This window comes from Thamnophis elegans, chromosome 2, assembly GCF_009769535.1.
Source record: "Thamnophis elegans isolate rThaEle1 chromosome 2, rThaEle1.pri, whole genome shotgun sequence".
NCBI classification, from domain to species: Eukaryota; Metazoa; Chordata; class Lepidosauria; order Squamata; family Colubridae; genus Thamnophis; species Thamnophis elegans.
The window spans coordinates 155,735,431-155,757,262 of record NC_045542.1 but is presented as its reverse complement, the minus strand read 5'-3'; the positions used below and the strand labels follow the sequence as shown (position 1 = coordinate 155,757,262).

Genomic DNA, 21,832 nt, shown 5'->3' with positions numbered 1-21,832 from the left:
TTTCAGGTCTCACTGTCCCTCTTGCACCAATGAAACCAAAGGAAAGTGTGGGTGAATTATGGATGGACTGGCCCAGCTGGAGCCCAGACATGAATCCAAGTGAAAAACTGTGGAGTGACCCTCAGAACCTGAAAGATTTGGAGAGTTGTGCAAGGAATGAGCAAAGATTCCCAAGGCTGAGTGTGCCATGCTGCTAAGTTCTTCCCCCGCAAAGCCTGCATGCTGTGAGAAAAAGAAAGCGTGCTTCAAGAAAGTATTAGTTTAAGGGTGTGCGTCATTATGAAACTGTGTCGTTGTACATTTCTATTGTCATTTCTTCCCTGTGAAAGATTTGAAAGGTGGAAAAATTCAGAGGATTTATCTTGGCCTGATTTTGTTACATACCCAAAACCTCTCACTCCGGAGGACGAAAAATGATCCAACAGAAAACCCGGAGCCTTCAGGGAAGCCGCCAAAGGCCCCTGAAGGCTCCGGAGGACTTAAACCGGCCCTATGAGCAAACCCGAAGTCCGTTCCCAACTTCCGATTTGCCCGTTGGGCTGGGTTTTTGCGCTCCAGAGGCTTCAGGGAAAGTCCTGAAGCTCTGGAGGGGCGGGGGCTGTTTTCGCCTCCAGAGGCTTTATAGGAGCCTGGGTAGTGCGAAAAAAGCATGCAAAAAATGGAGGGGAGTGCCTGTCATGCGCGCATGCGTGCTGGGTGTGTGTCGCAAATTGTATTATGGGTGCGGCACGCCCACGCACGACCCCCATGCACTCCCCCCCCTTATGGCACGTGAGCCAAAAAAGGTTCGCCATCGCTGGCCTAGTTCCTTCTCTGATTTTACACCATGGAGGAAGCCAAAGAGCCCAACTTTCTCTGGGTTTCTCCTCCGACCTGTCCTCAACTCACCTTCCAGCTGCTGCTTCGACCCTGGGAAGAGCTAACTGCAGCTTCCATCCTCTGCTCTTTTACTCTACTCAACATGGTTTCTAACACTAGCTTCTTTTAACTCTTTCACTCTTGTTGGATGTTGGATCTCAACCATTGCCGTTTTCCAGGCCTGTATGGTATTAGAGCTCCATCTAGTGACATAAAACTGAAAATACGCTCATTCCGTCCCTATATGATGCTTTAAAGCAGTGGGTCTCAACCTTCCTAAAGCCGCGACCCTTTAATACAGTTCCTCATGTTGTGGTGATCCCCAACTATAAAGTTATTTTATGTTTTCCGTATTTTTTCAAAATATGTATTTTCCGATGGTCTTAGGCGACCTCTGTGAAAGGTCGTTCAACCCCCAAAGAGGTCCCAACCCATAGGTTGAGAACCACTGCTTTAAAGATTTTTCTAATGAAGTGCCATTTCCTACTCTTAGCCATCACATCCATAACGTTTCTCCAGGACGATCCCCAGTTGTCCTTTGGGATCTCACAGGGATGTCCTCATTGTCACTGCAACTGAGCCCGGACCTTCTTTTGCAAGAACTAAACAAAGGAAAACATCCGTGGGGGGAATACAACGTGCCATGAATGCCAACTTCACCCATGAATAAAGAATGAAACATGAGACAAAAGGTTGAATTCCCACCCTCATCCCAAATTGCTTTCAAACACATCTGGATAGCAATAATAATCTTTCCATCTGCGTTCTTGCAGGGCCTAAATCTCACTAGAGGGCAGAATTCCTCGAGGAGCCACTTATAACATTTCATGCGAAGTTAAAATAGCACTAAAAAATTGACATCAGCATTTTTTTCACAACCATTGCAGCAACCCCATTGTCACATGATCAAAATTCAGAAACGTTGCAATAGACTTATATTGTGGCAGTTGCAGTGTCCTGGGGTCATGCGATCACCTTGGGGAACTGAGCTGGTGCAGAACCTGTGGGTCTTCCTGGACTCATGGCTCCTGCTTGAAGAGATCTTGACCAGAGGAGGGCTTAGCAGATGCATCTGGTCTGCCAATTATGCCCTTTCCTGAACTAGGAAGGACTTGCACAGGTGGTCACTCATGCCTTGGTCACCTCCTGTTTGGACTACTACCTTGGACCATCCAGAAACATCCACTGATCCAGAATGCAGCAGCACGCATCGTAATGGGTGTCCCTAGATTACCCGTGTAACATCTTTGTAGTGGAGATGCACTGGATTTGTTTCCTTAAAATGCAATTCAACATGCTGGTCATAACCTTTTAAGCTATTTCTTTATTATAGCAATAGCACTTAGAATTATATCCACCACACAGTGCTTTATACCACTCTCTGTTTACAGTGTCAGCATATTGTCCCCAACAATCTGACTCCTCATTTTACTAACCTCAGAAGGATGAACCTCGAGCACCGTCAGGATCAAATTCCAGGCTTTGAGCAAAGTTAGTCAACATCACTGCACTTTAATCTCTACACCACTAAGACAGCTGTCATTATTGTCCCATCTTTATTGTTTTTGCAGCCATCTGTTCTATCAGGTCAGATAGGATGGGCACACTGCTAGACTCTTGCATTAAATATTGACATCTGATAGGAATTTGGAAGTGTCCCATTTCCGTTGCATACCCTGACCTGTGAAACACTCTTCCCCATGAAGTTTGGCAAGCCTTTATCCTCCTGGTCTTCTGCAATACAGTATAAGAAAGCTCTAGCTGTCCCCTAAGCCCTGGAATAAGAAGAGTTGCCTCCACACAAAAACTTCATTTGGAATCAAGTTTCTGTTTATATTTATTAAATTTATATGCTGTTAATCCTGAGGTTAACTTCTCCAATATGACTCCTTGCAAAGAGAAAGATAACCAGTTTTGAGCATGACATGACATGAACTAGAAAGGCCAGGAAGCCTGATTAACTTCTAAAGTGAACAAAAGCAAGAATCGCCTTTTTGGAATTCCCAGATCATCAAAAAGCTAACAAAGTTACTAGAAGTGGGCTGTATTTGCAGGGCAAATACATTTTAAATGCAGAGGCTTTGCATTTTGCCACCTGCTACATATGGGGTTTATTGGTTTTGTACTAAGGTTTTATTGCTGTAAACCATGTGGAGTCATATGAGTTAGGCTGCCATATACATTTTGTTACTGAATAAAAATACATAAATACATACATACATACTGTATTTTTCAGAGTATAAGATGCACCAGAGTATAAGATGCACCAAGATTTTGAAGAGGCAACTTAAAAAAAAAATGTTTGCATTCTGCAGATCTCCAAAAATGGCCTGTTTTGCATGAAAACAGGCCCGTGTTTTGTCAAAAAAAAAAAGGGCATACCTAGCCTTTCGAAGGCTTGTAGATTGCTCCTGGGGGCTGGAGAGGGCAAAAACAAGCAAAAAATTGTCCATTTCCCTTCATTTTTGCCCTCCCAGGCCCCCAGGAACACTCTGGAAGCCTCCTAAAGGCTATGCACGGCCATTTTTGCAAAGGGGCGCGGTTTGGGGAGGCCAAAAATGAGCCTAGTATAAGACGCACCTAGATTTACACCCTCTTTTTTGAGGGAAAAAGATGCGTCTTAAACTCCAAAAAAATGGTATTTATATCCCCGTTTATTATATGTAGCACAGAGGTGGGTTCCTATCAGTTCCACCTATTCAGTAGAACCGGTTCGTCAAATCTACCGAACTGGTTAGAAGAGGTTCCACCAGTGGATCTGGAAAGCAGGCCACACCTACAGAAGAGGTTCCAACAAATTTTGAAACCCACCAATGTGTAGCAATAATTCAAGGTGGCAAACATACCTAATACAGACCACCCTATGCTACCCCCACCCCTCATGTTTGATACTACCATCTGCTTCACTAAAAAGAATCATGCAAGAAATTAAATGGTAAATTGTTCACCCTGGTTAACAAAAGAGATAAGAAACAAAATTCAAGATTCCTATAGACATCAAATTTTGTCTCAAGTGCAATTTCTTGTGTCATCAGGGAGACATTTTGTGCAAAACTATGTTTGTCTGAAATTTAGGTAGTTGATTGGTTACTCCCGTATGTGTAACCTTACATGATTTATAAGCCCAGACCTCCTGTGTGTCCTCTCGTGTTTCACCAAATTTGCATTTTTTTTTAATAAATGTTTTTTAATTTTAGTTTAAAACAGGTACAGCATCTTTCTTTACATCTGTAGAAAATGTATCAATCAATTACAGATAGGTTTTGGTACATCTCCTCCACAGTCAACCAACATAGCTCATATTAACTAAAGCATTAATATATATCCATTTAATTTAACTGTATTATTATTAGAAATATTGTTGAAAGTAATAATCTTGAACAATCCCTGCCCACACCGGTGGGAGAGGAAAAAATCAAAAAAGAAAAAAAAAGAAAGGACAGATAAAAAATAAAAATTAAAATAAAAATAAAAATAAAAATAATACAAAAAAAGACAAAAACGACAAGAGACAAGGCAGGAAAACAAAACAAAACACAGGTGTCTATCATGAGAAAAAAAAGAAGTATATCAACTGGTTACAACATGCTTTGGTGCTTCTCTTCCATTAACTCATATTAATTCAAGTATCTTAACTCGAATATTTACCATATCAACATCATTATACCTCCAGTTTTAATTACCTATGGTTTTTAAACATCCCTCATCCTTAGCTATGCATTACATAATTAATCCATAACACATGCTGACATTTCATTTACTTATTTGTAAAATCCTCTATTATCATCAAATCCTCATATCCTATTTTAGCTGGACATCCATGATATTTAATTATATCATATCATAACATTTTCCCCGTATTGATTAACATTGATTGTATGTATTTATTTAGTTTTTTAATAGTGGTAATCATTATAGTTAATACTCTTTATGTATAATCTTCCAATTGTTAGTTATCATATCAACTCCACATTATATACATTACTATCAATATCAATTATTATTCAACTATATCTGTTACAAGAAAAGCAATTAGGTTTAACTAGTTTTCAATTGTATTCTTCAGTCTATCAGCCAGTTCCAAATTATATATATTACTATCCATATCTCATTATTCAGCTATATCTATTACACTTAAGGTAATCAGATTTAGCTAGATTTTAAATTACGTTCTTCCATCTATCAGCCAGTGTCTCTCCAATAGCAAGATCTTCTCCAGCCAATTGCCACGCATTGGATAAATTTACCAAGTGTTTTCATAATCAAATCCAGACAAAGATATTTGGCACCTTTGGACTCTGAATGCCACGATGAAATAATAATGTTGTCCTGGGCTTGTAAAATTTTCCAAATTAATTTTAATTCTCAAGGGTGGATTTTCCATTCCTCCTGCACTCTGTCTTTTTAAATGATCTTCTTTATAGCTCCCTCCCTCCTTTCTTCCTCTGAGATAGACCAGACACCATTCTCACATTTTCCGTTTGTATTTCAGGAGCATTTAAACATTCAACGATCTCAGTTTTTACTTCATATTTTGAAATCAGATGATCCAGTTTTCTTTCCAGCGTTTGATAAGAGTCAAAAAGTCCTTTGCATGCGGAAAAAAGAGTCTGAAATGACATCTTGGAGGTATTTTGGGACGCCATGATGTGTCGTAGTTAAAAATTGCAAGCTCTTTTTTTTTTTTTTTCACAGATTTCTTAGTCTCTTACAGGCTGGCAATCTTATCTAATCGTAAACAAAGTCAAGTAGTAAAGTAATAAAAGTGTCGAATCGTGACGGGCTAGTTAGTAGCAAATAAATTTTACGATCCACTTAGGGAGATTCAGAGGGGGGAGGATGTCGAGGAGTTTCTTGAAGCATTTAAAAAGTAAAGTAACCACCAGCCATAAATCCATTAAAAGAAGCCAATTCGCCGCTAAATTTCCCTGTTCTTTGGTTTCAGTTATCTTAAGTTTTTAACGCGAACATTCTCTCTTGAATAATAAAGTCAGCTTACCAGATGACATCACTTCAACCATTCTTAGGGGCAACCTGCAGTTTCAGTTAGCATGCAGCTAATCCAGAAAGGAATTGGCACGAGGAGTTAATACCCCCCCCGAGATTTGCGGGTATCTCGAGGTCCTGGGTCTCTCCTCACCTTCACTGTCGTCTCCGGGACAGCTAGAGTTCAAAGAACCCGTCCAAAAATCCTTCGGTATAGAGGAATTTCAGGAGTAGCCTGAAACTCCATCTTCTCACTGCTAAGCCCCGCCTTCTTCCTCTCCAAATTTGCATTTTGACCAAAACTTTTCCCACATTCAAGACACTCATATGGTTTTTCTCGTGTGTGAGTTTTCTGGTGACTTACATACCTTATATAGATGACCCAATCCCACCACTCCTCCTCATGTTTGATAATAACACATGTTTCATTATAGGAACCATGAAAGAAATTAAATGGTAAATTGCTAAGCTGGCATTCAAACGAAACAAGAAACAAATTTCAACAGTCCTCTACACACATCAAATTTTTTTCAAATGCACTATCTTGTGAGTGATCAAGGAGAGATTTTGTGCAAAACAAAATTGCCAGCAATCTGGGTATTTGAATGGTTAATCCCTATATCAGTGATGGCGAACCTATGACACGCGTGTCAGTGCTGACACGCGTAGCCATTTCGGTGACACGCACATGCTCCCCAAACTTGTTTCAGCGGCAGCTCTCAGCCTGGGCGGCAGCGTCACACAGGCTGTGGAAGGAGGAGGAGGAGGAGGAGGGAACCAACCAAAGAGAGGCTTTTACCGGGTCTGCGCCCCACAGCCAGGATCGTCCTTGCGCCTCAAGCCGCGTTCTTCCTGCAAAGCCCTTCGGGCAACCCGAGAGTTCGCTTGACGCCAGAAGGGCTTTGCAGGAAGAAACGCGGCTTGAGGCGCCCGGACGGTCCTGGCTGTGGGGCGCAGACTCGGTAAAAGCCTCTCTTTGGTTGGTTCCCTCCTCCTCCTCCTCCTCCTCCTCCTTCCACAGCCTGCGTGACGCTGCCGCCCAGGCTGAGAGCTGCCGCTGCCGCTGCTGCACAACTGAGGGAGGGAGAGGGAAAGCAGAGGTAGCCTCAAATTCCACCGTTGTGACAGGGGAAAGGGCTTGTCCCTCAAGAGTGGGGGGGGATAGAGGTGGGAAAGGGGCCCGGCCTGTCCCCAGCGCCCCCCACAGACGGATTACGGATCGAACGCTTCTCTCTCTGCAGCCTTTTTCTGCAAGTCCCAGCTACTCAGCGGGGCGTCATCATTTCCGGGGGGTTGCAGTTTTCCAGCTCAGATATCAGGATCCGCCGGGATTAAGTGGGAGAAAACGCCGCTGGCGAGCGGAACAAACACATCCAAAGTTAATCTTATTTTACGAAAACACAACTTCCAAAAGTCGATCGTGGCCTCCGTCAAGAAGCTCTTCCCCCACCCCCCACCCATTCTGGGGTCTTGGTGTCCCTCGGCTAAGATCCACCCCGGAAAGCAGAACGGGGGCAGCCCTCCTGTAATTCTGGCTGGGTTAAAGAGCAGGGATGGAGGAGCCATATCACACCTTCATTCAAAGGGTGGGGGGGGAGGCCCGATAAAGTCCCTCCCTTGGGGTGTCTGAAGTCCCAGCTGAAGCAGCCGAAGGAAAAAGGATAAGCATCCGTCGCTGCCCAATGGCGCTTGGGGTAACCCCGCTGGGCAGAGCCAGTCGAGGCTCATCCTGCAAATGAGGGTTTCCTTTGGGGAGGGCCAGGTGGTTTCAAGCACCCCAAACAGCCAATCTCTCTCTCTCCGTCCCCTTCCTTTGCTCCTGGGGCTGCAGAACTTTCCATGGGCTCAACAGTAATTGAGTAAAATTCTAAGCCACTGCAGTAGCTGCTTTTTGGTTTTATTTTTTTTAATATTTATCAGTCTCTCTTTTAGTTGAAGAGTTGAAGTCCACAAGGCTTAAAGCTGTCAGGTTTGAAGACCCCTGGGGTTTTTTTCCTAAAGGGTTAGGGGTGCAAGGTTCTTGTAACTTGACAGCTTTAAGACTTGCACGCTTCAATGCCAGAGTTTCTGAGCCAACATTTTGGTTGCTAAGCAGGACCGTTGGTAAGTGATACTGATAATAATATCAAGGGCAACATACAAAATCGACTGATGAACAAAGAAGTTACTAAGCAGCTATGTTAAATAATTTGTTTTTGGTTTATTAAATACAATTATATTGCAATTATATATTTTGTAGTTTAAACTATAAATTGCGCAAAATTATGTTTTTGTCGAAGTGACACACAACGCGAGTTATGCTCGATTTTTTGCCGATTTTTGACACACCACGCCAAAAGGTTGCCCATCACTGCCCTATATGCAATCTACATGATTTATAAGGCTAGACCTATAATTGAAATCTTTCCCACAATCCGGACATTCATACGGTTTCTCTCCTGTGTGAACCCTCTGGTGTACCACCAAACTGGAATTCCTACTGAAACTTTTTCCACATCAAGACACTCATATGGTTTTTCTCCTGTGTGAGTCCTCCAATGTTTCCTCAGGTTGGAATTATCCTGGAAAATTTTCCCAATTCGAACACTCATATGGTTTATCTCCTGTGTGAGTCCTCTGGTGTATCACCAAACTGGAATTCCGACTGAAACTTTTTCCACATTCAAGACACTCATACGGTTTTTCTCCTGTGTGAATCCTCTTGTGTATCACCAGGCTAGAATTCCGAGAGAAACATTTCCACAATCACAACACTTATGGTTTCTCTCCTGTATGAGTCATCTGATGTTCCACCAGGTTTTCACTGTGACCGAAACTTTTCCCACAATCCGGACACTCATATGGTTTCTCTCCCGTATGAATCCTCTGGTGAATAACCAAATTGGAATTCTGACTGAAACTTTTCCCACATTCTGGACACTCATATGGTTTCTCTCCCGTATGAGTCCTCTGGTGAATCACCAGGGTGGAATTATGCTGGAAACTTTTCCCACAATAAGAACACTCATATGGTTTTTCTACATTGTGAGTCCTCCTATGTCTCACAAGGTGGGAAATCTGACTGAAACTTTTCCCACATTCTAGACACTTGTATGGTTTTTCTCCTGTGTGAATCCTCTTGTGTATCACCAGGCTAGAATTCCGAGAAAAAATTTCCCACAATCACAACACTTATATGGTTTCTCTCCTGTATGAGTCATCTGATGTTTCACCAGGTTTTCATTGTGACTGAAACTTTCCCCACAATCCGGACACTCATATGGTTTTTCCTGTGTGGGTCCTTTTGTGTATTGTCAGGTCAGAATTTCTAGTGAAACTTTTGGCACAATACGGAGAGTCAAAGAGTTTGTCTCCAGTTTGAATCTTCTTGTGTCTCACCAGATTGATCTGCATGATAAATCTTTTGCCACACTGTGAGCACTAGTAGATCTTCTTTCTGTATGGGTCATTCCATGAATCATGAGGAAGAGTTTTTGAGTAAAGCTTTTGCCGGACTCCAAGTATTTGTATGGGTTTTCACCGGGTGATCCTCATCCGTAATCAGCTGTGATTTGCAAACTGTGTTTTTTCCACAATAGGCAGTCTGTGGGGGTTACCAACATAGATTCTTGGACTCCTGAGGAGGCCAAAAAATTTTTGATCTATTACTTGGAGGTCTGTGATTCAAGCCAGTCTTTCCTTTGTGAAAGCCTTTCATTAATACCTGTCCATTTTGGTTGTCCAACGAACCTTTTCTTTCTCACTGAGTTCCAATTATTTCCACTTTTTCTTTATTGGAACTTATCTCACTTGACTTCTTAGGTAATGATGTTTGCTTCAGTTCCACATACTCTTATTTTTTCCAGCTCAAAACTTTGTTCTTGTTATTCTCTCCCTTGTCTCTCATCTGCTGAGGAAGGAGAAGAGGTTTTAAACTTTCTGGAGGATCCACCCCCACAGGAGCTCCATTTTGGACTGCAACGTGCCGGGAACGGCCAGTGGAGGACCGAATGGAGCTCCAGAGGGACAGATTCACCCCTCAGAAGCTCCATTATGGCCGGCAACATGCAGGATGAATGTTGCAGAGCCTTTGCTGTTGTTCATAAGGGCGAACAACTGCTGTAGTGATGCAAGATTCATAGTTTTGGGACTTGTCCGTAAACGCTAGGAGGCACTTATCACGTAACAGGTACAGTACTGGTAATCCTCCACTTAAAATAATTCTTTCAGTGACTGTTGAAGTTATAACAGCACTGAAAAAATATCTTATAACCAATTATTTTTTCCGTGACCCGTCAAAACCGCGGTCCACTAAAGCACGCCCGATTAAAGCGCGTACCTGACATCATCATCAGCGCGACAAATACGACCGCGGAGAAAAAAGGGCGCTTTAAAAAGCGCTTTTAAAGCAAGCCGATTCACATAAAGGTAAGGGTTAGTTTAGGGTTAGGGTTAGGGTTAAGGGTTAGGGTTAGGTTTAGGGTTACGTTAAGCGTTAGGGTTAGGTTTAGGGTTAGGTTAAGGGTTAGCGTTAGATTTAGTGTTAGGTTAAGGGTTAGGTATAGGGTTAGGTTTAGGGTTAGGTTAAGGGTTAGGCTTAGGGTTAGGTTTAGGGTTAGGTTTGGGGGGTTAGGTTTAGATTTACGCGTTAATTTTAAGTTTACCGCTCACAGTGTGCTGTTTTCGTCGCGCTGTGATGACGTCACGTACGCGCTTTCGTCGAGCGCGCTTTAGTCTACCGCGGTTTTGTGGTGGAACCATTTTTCACGCCTACAAATGTTGCAGCATCCCTGTGGTCATGTGATGAAAATTTAGTCGCTTGGCAATTGACTCATATTTATGACTCATATTTGTATTATACCCAGTGCCCTGGGGTAACGTGACCCCCTTTTGAAACCTTCTGACAAGCAAAGTCCATGGGGAAACCAGATTTACTTCAACAGTTTGATTGATTTAAATACTGCAGTGATTTATTGAACAAGTATTACAGGTCGTAAAATGGGGCAAACTGACTTAATATATGCTTCACTTAGCAGAGAAATTCTAGGCTTCATTGTGATCATAAGTTGAGGATTACAAGGAATGAAATACAGAGCAAAACCTTGCAGTGCCAGTCCACGTTCCTTCCAACATATCTATCGTGTTTCCCCTGTTTGGAAAACAAAGTCCAAACAGAAAATAACCCCTAGTATAATTTGCACCTAATATAAACCCTATCCCAAAAATAAGCCACGGGTTAAGATCTTCAGTGCTGAAGTTGGGTATGGGAATGGCCAACTTAGGAAGCGACGAGTGCGTGGGCTTAATTTAATGCTTTTAATTTACAAAGAGAAAACCTTTTTACTAATATTTCTCCTCCTCCTCCTGGGGTGGAGCACAGAGCAGGCACACAGGCAGACTGCCCTGTGGAGCTTCGGCTGGCCTTGCCCAGCCTTCCCCCAGGAAGGAAACTGCTGCCTCCCACAGCCTTTCCATCCTTTCTGCAGTCGCCGCCCCCATTCGGCCCCACAAGGCCACCCAGCTCCATGCAGGCCACGTCCAGATAGGTAGCCAAGGATACTGCTTGGGTGGCGGCAAGGCTTGCAGAGACCTGATGCTGGCAATGGCCGGAGCAGCTCCTTCCCTGCTGCTTTCACTCCTTTTCGCTGGTGGCCATGGCCAGGACACACCTGTTTGATTTACTCCTTCAGTGGGAAAGAGGCAATAAAGTCAGCCAATGCCCCAAGGCTCAATTCACTGCCCCGGGTGGATTCAGCACACCCTCTTGAAACTGTCTGCAGAAAAATCAATCTCATCACGTTGAGTTGGTGTTTTGGCGTAGCAATGGACAGAACCTGAGTCTGTTTCTTTACTCTTTCCCGATAAAGTGAACAAGCATGGATGGGCAAAGCTAGAGGAGCTAGAAGAGCACTGGAGGACAATGTTGGATGGCAGAGTGGAGCATGCAGGGGCTGCGGTGTGGCACTACCCTCATCCTGCTCCTGCCTTACCCGATCTGTTCGGTGACATTGATCTACAGCCTTCCCCCAGAGGAAGAACACACTGACTCCTAAGGGGCCTTTCTCCTTCCTGCAGCCACAATTACCCTTCGGCCCAACAAGGCCACCCATCTCCCTGTCCATATGGTTGGCCAATGAATGTTGGGGCGGCGGGGCCTGCAGAGATCTGATGCTGGTGGCAGCGGCAGCTGGAGCAACCTCTTCCCTGTGTCACAAGACAGGTAACCGGGTAACTCCTGCCACCACTCCCGTTCCACCGCAAATTACCATGGAAGTAGCTGGGACATGCTTGTTCGCTTTACTCCTGCAGTGGGAAAGAAACCCACTTGAGACTCCAAGGATCTGTTTGTTGCTGCACCAAAACGCCAACTTGACAAGAGGGGATTGATTTCAGTTTCAGGAGGGAGAGCTAAATCCATTCAGGCTGGTGAATTGCTGCAGGGTGACAACTGAATGGATCAGGCAAGGCGTAGAGCGTGGTGCTGTGGCACAAGTCCTGCGTGCTCCACTCCCGCCGTCCAACGTTGTCCTTCCAATACTGCTCGTCAACATTCCCGAAGAGCTGGAAGATGATGTTGGCCACCAGGTGAGGGGAAGGAGCTGCTCCAGGCGTTGTCACTGCCAGTATCAGGACTCTAAAAGTCCCACCGCACCAATAGTATCCGGACAGGGCCCGTAAGAGATGAGTGGCCTTGCAGGGCAGAGGTGGACGGCGCTGCAGAAAGGATGAAAAGGGCCCAAGGGGAGCCAGTGGTCACCTTCCTGGCCTAGAAGGCAGCAAGGCCAGCCCCTCTGCAGGGAAGCCTGCCTGTGTGCCCCTCTGCTTCCACACCTGAAACTGAATCGAAACTTTGGCGTCTCTCAGGAAGGTGAAGCAACCTGACGGATGAAGGGTGTGATTTTTCGGTTGGCTCTTTCTACCTTTCTGTTTCTTTTTCCTGGATGGACCTTTTCCCACACTCCACCCATTTTGCCATTCTTTTTCACACAGGAGGCAGCGAGCGTGTGGGGATTATGGTGGTGTCAGCCCTGGCCCACCCCCTGCCTCACCTCATGGTGGTGGAGCCAATCAGTTGGACGCACTACGCAGCTGCTCATGTGAAAAAAAGAAGCCCTAATGATCTTTTGTAGCAAAAATTAATAAAGACCAAGTCTTATTTTAATAAAGACCCAGTCTTATTTTCCGGGAAACACGGTAGGATATATTTTTTTCCATCTGAATTTTTGCAGGGCCTAAATCTCACTAGAGGGCAGAATTCCCTGAGCAGCCTTCCGAATTTCCAGAGGACTTAAGATTCCAGCATTGAAAGTACCCAGGCAGCTCCAAAAACATTTGGAGGTTGCAGTTTGTAGAAAACTGATCTAAAGTGTCCTCTTTAGTCGTTGGTTTTCAATCACCTTCAAAACCTCTCTACACCTCAAAATTTATGACTGATTTCCTTTGACATGGAAGCCCAGCAGGCCAGCAGCTCCAAGGAAACTAGCCTCACTCCTGTTGGCAGAGACGCAGCTAAGATTTTAAGTCTGCTAAATGCCATGTGTTCCTCTATTTTCCTTGGCACAGAAATCTCCATTAAGTCAACGTGAGTGAGACACCAAGATCTAGAAAAAGGAAAGAAGCTGGGTGTATTTGATAAACTAAACTAAGATCTTTTCAAAGAAATGTTTGAAAGCCTTGTAAAAAGACTGGCAGTAAATCACACTTATATGCATGTCTATTCAGACAGAAATACACAATGAAGAATTTGTTCATGTAATTATGTGTGCTTCAGTATGCAAAAAGTTCCAGAATGCTTTTACTAAGTTTTTCATCCAATTTTAGAAATCTGGGGACATTAGCAGAAAAAATTGTGATTAATCCTATGAAAGATTGAAATCACCAATGAAACTCCTCTCTGCCAGGAAAACAAGATGTCAATAACAAGGAATGAAGGGTTGCCTGAAGGCGAGGGAGACAGGCGGTTAAAAATACGATTTTTTAAATCTCCCAAAACTCCCAGAAGAAAATCACAGGCAGCTCCTTCAAATCATGGAGCAAAAGGATAACATTATTGGGGAGAGAAAGAATATGCAGCAGCAGCAGCCAATATTTTCAGCCTTGTCCCTTCCTGCTTCTCCTCCGACCTGCCTCCGTCACCTCCCGGGAGCCGCTTCGACCCTCCAAACAGAACAAGAGGCTCCGCCAACACCATCACCCTCCCCTGGGTGAGCCGGAGAGGAGGTTCCTGTACATTCTCCAAAATCCGCTCTAGCAATCCAATACTCTATAGTTTCCATTCGTTCCAGCTCAGCCTCTACATCCTCCCTCCCTCCCCCAGACTAGCAATGCCACTACGGTACTATATTCACGCTTTAGAGGCGCGAGTGTTGCTTCTTTGAGAGCGCCATCTAGCGACATGATTGAAAATCACGGCCGTTCTATTTCGACTCTAAAGCAAAGTTTTCAGGGACTCCGTGTTTCCTTCCGTGCCATCAAGTCGCATCCGACTCGTATCCAGAACATGAATAGTGAAGGGTGAAGATTGTTCCGCTGGTTTTTCATCCTGCGGGGTGCAGGATCAACCCCTTGAAAACTGCTTTGGCAAATGATTTGAAGCTACAGAATTATGCTTGACCCTACTTAGGTTCACATGTTTAGCCAGTACTGCGCCCTAAAAGTTCATAGTTTTGTTTCTTTGCAGGCCCTACATGGTCGCCAGCTTCTCATCCTATTCTACAATATTGTAGCCACCCCCAAAGTGCCCACTGGCATTGCCTCTGAGCCACATCTAGATAGGAGGTAGATATGATCTTCCTATCGTATTATTGGAGGCCTAAATCAGAGCAGAGCATCCTCCCCAATTCCCAGCATTGTTACCTTTCTCTGCCTCATTGTCCTCCCAAACACCTTGAACAAGACACTTGATCATTGTCACATGATCAAAATTCAGAAATGTGACAATTGACTTATATTTTTGACAGTTTGCAGTGTCCTGGGGTCATGCGATCACCTTGGGAGACTGAGCTGGTGGACAACCATGGGGATCCCCCTGGGACTCATGGCTCCTATTGAAGACATCTTGACCATGGGAGCACTTAGAATTATATACCACCACACAGTGCGTTATACCACTGTTTGTTTACAGTGTCAGAATATTGTCCCCAACAATCTGTGCCCTCGTTTTACTTACCTCAGAGGGATGCAAGACTTACTCGAGTGCCATCAGGATTGAATTCCAGGCTGTGCGCAGTGAGTCAGCATCACTGCACTTTAATCACTACACCACCAAGACAGCTGTCATTATTGCACCACCTTTATTATTTTTGCATCCATATGTTCTTCAGGCGCAGATAGGTAGACATCCTGCTAGGCCCTTGCTTTAAATATCGCCATCTGATAGGAGCTTGGAAGTGTCCCTTTCCTGTTGCACACCCTGCCCTATGGACACACCCTTCCCATGAAGTTGGGAAGCATTTATCCTCCTGGTCTTGTGTAAAATAAGAAAGCTCCAGCTCTTCCCCTAAGACTGGGATAAGAAGAGTTGCTTGATTTGGAACCAGGTTTTTGTTAATATTTATTAAATTTATATGCCACTAATCCTGAGGTTAACTTCTCCACTTTGACTCCTTGCAAGGAAGAAAGATAACCAGTTTTGAGCAAGAATGGCACCTGACTATGAACACAATTAGTAAGGCCAGGAAGCCTGGTTAAGTTTTAAAGTGAACAAAAAAAAGAATCCCATTTCGGGATTCCCAAATCATCAAAATGTCATCAACTTTACTAGAAATGATTTGTATTTTCAGAGCAAGTACAATGTAAATGCAGAGGCTTTGCAATTGTCATCTTCCATATATGGAATGTATTGGTTTCTGTAATCAGGTTCTATGCTGTAAACCATATGGAGTGATATGAGTTGGGCTGCCAGATAAATTTTCTTACTGAATAAAAATACATGAATACTTACATGTTTGTATCCCTCTTTATTATATGTAGAAATAATTCAAAGAGACAAACAGACCTAATATAGATCACCTTATCGTATTCCACCCCCTCATGTTTGATACTAAGGTCTGTTTCCCTAAAAAGAATCATGCAAGAAATTAAATGGCAAATTGTTCCCCTGGCATTCAAATGAAACAAGAACAAAATTCAAGATTCTCTACACACATCAAATTTTGCCTCAAATGCAATTTCCTATGTGTGATCAGGAGAAATTTTGTGCAAAACAATGTTTGTCTGCAATCTGGGTAGTTGACTGGTTACCCCCTATATGTAACCTTACATGATTTATACGGCTAGACTTAGTATGGAAAGTTTTCCCCACAATCCGGACATTCATACGGTTTCTCTCCTGTGTGAGTTCTCCAGTGTATCACCAAATGAGAATTCTGACTAAATCTTTTTCCACATTCAAGACACTCATATGGTTTTTTCTCCCATGTGAGTTCTCTGGTGTACTATCAGGTTAGAAATATGAGAGAAACCTTTCCCACAATCACAACACAATATGTTTTTTCTCCTGAGTGAGTCCTCTGATGTTTCACCAGGTGGGAATTCTGACTGAAAGTTTTCCCACAATTTAAGCCCTTATATGGTTCTCTCTCCTGTGTGAGTCCTCTGATGTATCACCAGGCTAGAATTCCAAGAGAAACATTTCCCACAATCACAACCATTATATGGTTTCTCTCCTGTGTCATCCTCTGATGCTTCAGCAAGATGTCATTCTGACTGAAACTTTTCCCACACTCCGGACACTCATATGGTTTCTCTCCTAGGTGAGTCCTCTGGTGTGCTACCAGGTGGGAATTCTGACTGAACTTTCCCCACAATCTGAACATCCATATGGTTTTTCTCCTGGTGGAGTCCTTTGTGTTTCGCCAGGTCAGAATTCCAAGGGAAACTTTCCCACAACCGGACACCCAATGAGTTTCTCCCAATGCGAGTCCTCTTGTTTTTCCCCCTTTTGGCTGTCCAAGGAACCTTTTCCTCCCACAGACTTCCACTTATTCCACTTTTTCATTATTCCGAATTGTCCCCCTTGACCTCTTAGGTAACATTTGCTTCAGTTCCACATACTCTTATTTTTTTCTAGCTCAAAGCTTTGTTCTTGTTATTTTCCTCCCTTGTCTCTTATCTGCTGAGGAAGGAGAAGAGGTTTTACACTTTATGGAGTATCCGCCCTCAAGAGTTCAAATTCGACATGCAATTTGCAGGGTGAAGCCTGCGGGGGAGCAAATGGAGCATTGGATTTCCCCCCTCCCTTCAGAAGTTCCATTTCGACAATGGAATAAGGGGGGAACTAAACAACAGCAAGAATAGGAAGAACAAGTGATTGATATTAGGTTGGTTTTCACAACTGCAAATAAAAGCAAGGTATGAAAAAGAGAAGAGGGAAATATGGTTTTAACTTGGGAAGTTCAGAGTGGATAAAATACTGATGGGACCATAAGAAAAAATAAGAAATTATATAGTTATTTAATAAGAATTAGATTAGAAGAAGAGGTCAAGGATACTATGTTAAATTGGGCAAAGAAATTGGGTTTACAGATTGAGCTACAAAAATGGCAGCAGCTACGGAAAGAAACGATAACTAACCATTTCAGCAGCCTATAAGAAAACTTGTACAAAATGTTTTATAGATGGCACATGACACCGGAAAAACTAGCTAAAATGTTTAAAGATAATAAGCAAATGTTGAAAGTGTCAACAAGCAACAGGCTCATACTGTTGCAGCAGATAGAGGCTCTGGGCTCAATCTACTTACAAAAGGAACAGGACTCGAGACCACTCGAGTTCAGCGTGTTCGCACACCAAAATCTGAACAGCCCGGGTTATCCCAAGGACAGTACTTTATACTTTTTCTCCCAGCTCTGCTGTGGCAGGGTGTTTCCCTGCAATGCGGGCAGAGTGACTTCACCCCTGAGATAACCACCTTGTGAAGGGTGTTTTTGCAAGCTACTGACGCGTGTTCCCAGGAAAATGGGGAAGTAACATATTTCTGAGAACTTACAACAAAAGTACATATGGAAAATTACAGAAACAGAAGTTATCATATTGATTTGCAGTTTTGCAAAGAGAAGTTTTGCAATTCTATCTTACACCTACAGCTGTCTTCCTGTGCCCCTCCTTGTACAGTAGCTTGCCACACGGTTCCAGTAATATTTGTAATATTTATGAGGAAGTGAGGAATTAAAGTGTATCAAGGTTCAGTACAAAGGCTAATATGAAGTCATCGTAAGCATCTTATAGGTCAAGCCTAGGTCCTTGGTCTTTCTGGGGCTGGGTGGGTTTACCTGAGTAGCCCCCTCCTGCCTCAATACTACCAGTGGTGGTTTCAAATTTTTTTAGAACCTCTTCTGTAGGTGTGGCCTGCTTGCTGGCCATGTGACTGGGTGGGCATGGCTTTCCAGACATGTGACTGGGTGGGCGTGGCTAACTTGTAAAATGTAGTGAAACTCACTTACCAACGCTCTTGCTTAGCACCCAAAATGTTGGCTCAGGAACTCTGGCATTGAAGCACGCAAGTCTTAAAACTGTCAAGTTACAAGACCCTTGAACCTAACCCTTTAGAAAAAAATTCCCCAGGGGTGTTCAAACTGACGCTTTAAGACTTGTGGACTTCAACTCCCAGAATTCCTTCTCTCGCTCTTCATCTTGATGATGTGCGGACGGGCAGTGGGAGGGAGCTGGAACCGGTTCTAAATGGCACTGTAGATTTGTGGAACCTCTTCTATAGAAGAGGTTAGAACTGGCAGGAACCCACCCCTGCATACTACCATATGTGATGGACACGTGCAGAAGCAAGGAACTATTGGACCAAAATAAGAACATGGTTAGAGGAAATATATTGCCATGTCAATAACATCACAAGAAATGAAGTATTACGTGAAGGGCGAGGGAGATAGGAGGTTTCCACGATGGCAACAAATCTATGGACTAGGTGTATATCTGCTTTTACAGTGCCATAGTAATTTTGAAGCCTCATGAATAAATGGTAAGTGAGAACTGCCTATACACTGAATCTCACAAGGGATCCTCTGCTACCAATCTGTATGGCTATATAATAATCCTCTGGTACCATTACTATAGAATAAAACAGAAGTTCTATCATCCCCAATAGCTATTTTTTATAAACTGCTTGATTAACCACAGATGAACATGGCTGATACACTGATGGGGTCCAATAGGAAAAAATTGTGCTTCTAGCTGAACATGTTGTTCTCATCTTCAAAAAGGGGGGAAAAAACAACAGATATTGGAACTTAAGACCAATCAGTCTAAGATCCTGAAAAAGATAATCAAAAAACAGATCTGTGAACAACTGGAAGTAATAAAGTTACAACTAGAAGCCAGCATGGGTTTGTTAAAAACAGATCATGCCAAACTAAACTTATTTCATTCTTTGATAAAGTCACTAAATTAGTAGAGTAGCGATATGCTGTGGACATAGTATACTTAGATTCAGTAAGGCATTTGGCAAAGTAGACCACGACCTACTTCTTGGTAAGCTAGAAAAATGTGGAATGGGCAACATCACCACCAGATGGATTTTAGATGGCTGACGAACTGTACTTTATGGGTAGTCCTTAGTGATACGACATCCACATGGAGAAGTAAGCAATGAGGTACCACAAGACTCAGTCTTAGGCCCAGTACTCTTCAGTATCTTTATAATGACTTAGATGAGGGAATAGAAGGGGAACTCATCACATTTGCAGAGGATACTAAACGACAGAAATAGACAACACCACAGAAGACAAACTCGTGATCCAAAAAGGTCTTGACCCACTTGAATAACGGGCCCTATCCAACAAATGAATTTAATGTGGAGAAAAGCAAAACTTTACATTTAGGCAGGAAAATCAAAGGTGTAAGTACAGATTAGGCAAGAACTGGCTCAAAAACTGTAACTGTGAGAGGGACCTTGGAGTCCTAGTGGATGATCCTTTGAATATGAGCCAGCAATGTGCAGCAGCAGCAAAAAAAAACTACTCCAATCCTGAGTCGTATAAACCGAGGCATTGAATCAAGATCATGTGAAGTATTAGTGCCGCTTTACAAAACCCTAGTAAGACCGCACCTGTAATACTGCAACCAATTTTGGTCACCATATACTTAAAAAAGGTTGGGACTTTGGAAAAGTTCAGAAAAGGGCAACTAAGATGATCAAAGGCCTGGAGACTAAACCATATGAAGAACGGCTGCAGGTTTTGGGCCTGGCTAGTCTAAAGAAAAAAAGAATAAGGGTGACGTGATATCAGTATTCCAGTATTTGAGAGGCTGCCACAAAGAAGAGGGGGTCAAATAATTCTCCAAAGCACCAGGAGGCAGGACAAGAAACAAGGGATGGAAACTAATCAAGGTGAGAAACACCTGGAATTAAGGAAAAACTTCCAATCAGTCTCTATTCTATTCCATATCCTATTCCTAATTCTATTCTTATTCCTATTCTTGGTAGTAAAAGAAATAAATCCCAGAAGAGACCAGGAGCAGATCAGTCCCATAATGTTGCCAAGAAAACTACATGCCCCTAAAATAACCAGGTTAAAGGACTGCAGCACCGGTGGAATAAAATCCCGGGGTGAGAAGGAAAATGTCGAAGCCTAGTTGTTACTCTGCTTTACACCAAGGAGGAAAACAGGCGGCCCTAACTTGCTCCCGGCTTCTTGTCCGACCTGACCACGACTCACCTTCCAGCTGCTGCTTGGCCCATGGGAAAAGCCAGACAGCCACCCTGCGCGCCTCTTCTGGGAGTCGAAAGAGGAAGTTCCTCTCCCCGTCTCTTTTCCCGTGTAGATCCTTTCTAGCAATATTCGGTGGTTTTAAGTGGCTTTAACTCTATCACTCCCGTTGGATGTCGGATCTCAGCGACCATCAATGCCGCTATTAGAGTGGAGGTTTTCCAGTGTGGTCTTAGAGCTCCATCTAGTGACATAAGACTGAAAACACGCACATCCCGTCCCTATCTAAGGCTTTTAAGATTTTTTTTTTAAATGAAGTGCCATTTTTCCACTTTAAAACGACCTCATCCATAACTTTTCTCAAGGACGATCTAGCCCCACTTTGTCCTTTGGGGTCTTGCAAGGACATCTTCATCACCACTGGAGCCCGGAGCTTCATTTCCAAGAACCTAACCAAGGGAAAGCATCTGTGGGGAGGACAGAATGTGCCATCAGGCAACAAGAAACACCACCTCCCTACGGGATCAGCAAAAACTATTCCAGCCAGTTCTCTGTCTTGGGGGTGCAGGATAACTCCCCAAAACTAACTTTGCAACTGAGGAAGCTTGAAGAATGAAGTTTGATCCTACTTAGTAGCAGTAGCAGTTAGACATATACCGCTTCATAGGGCTTTCAGCCCTCTCTAAGCGGTTTACAGAGTCAGCATATTGCCCCCACAGTCTGGGTCCTCATTTCACCCACCTCGGAAGGATGGAAGGCTGAGTCAACCTTGAGCCGGTGAGATTTTGAACCGCCGAACTGCAGATAGCAGTCAGCTGAAGTGGCCTGCAGTACTGCACTCTAACCACTGTGCCACCTCAGCTCTTAGCTTCGCAAGATTACCAGTTGCTGCAATCAGCTTTAAACAATTGCCAGCTTCATCCATTAGTAAAAAGAATGAAACATGGGACAAAATGTCAAAACTCCCACCTCAACCCCGCATTGCTTCCAAACACATCTAGATGGGAGCTATTATTTCTCCATTTGCATTATTGCAGGGCCTAAACCTCACTGGAGGGCAGAATTCCTCTGAGGAACCCTTTTCCAGAGGAGTTAAGATTTCACCATTGAATATTCCCAGGCAGCTTGCAAAAAACATTTGGGGGGTGCAGGTTTCTTGAAAGGTGAGCTAAAGAGTCCTGGCCTTTAATAGTTGGCTCTCAATTCATCTCCCAGGCCAAGAAAGCAACAAGCCTGGAGACCACGCACTTGCCCATAACTCTCACCTGCTTCATTGCTTCCCTGGGACTCCTACCACTTCCCATATCCAAATCACATGATGTCCTCACTTAATGACCTAAGCTATTTGG

At 43.5% G+C, this 21,832-nt stretch overlaps 1 protein-coding gene across 1 annotated transcript; it reads right to left on the bottom strand.

Moving 5' to 3' along the window:
* Window positions 1–8,150: 8,150 nt before the first annotated feature.
* On the bottom strand, window positions 8,151–9,003 carry LOC116502421 (zinc finger protein 572-like; the record flags this gene model as incomplete). The annotated part of the gene is made up of 1 exon (XM_032208316.1): window positions 8,151–9,003. A coding segment is annotated over one exon (405 nt), but the record flags the coding sequence as incomplete, so codon positions are not given.
* Window positions 9,004–21,832: the final 12,829 nt, after the last annotated feature.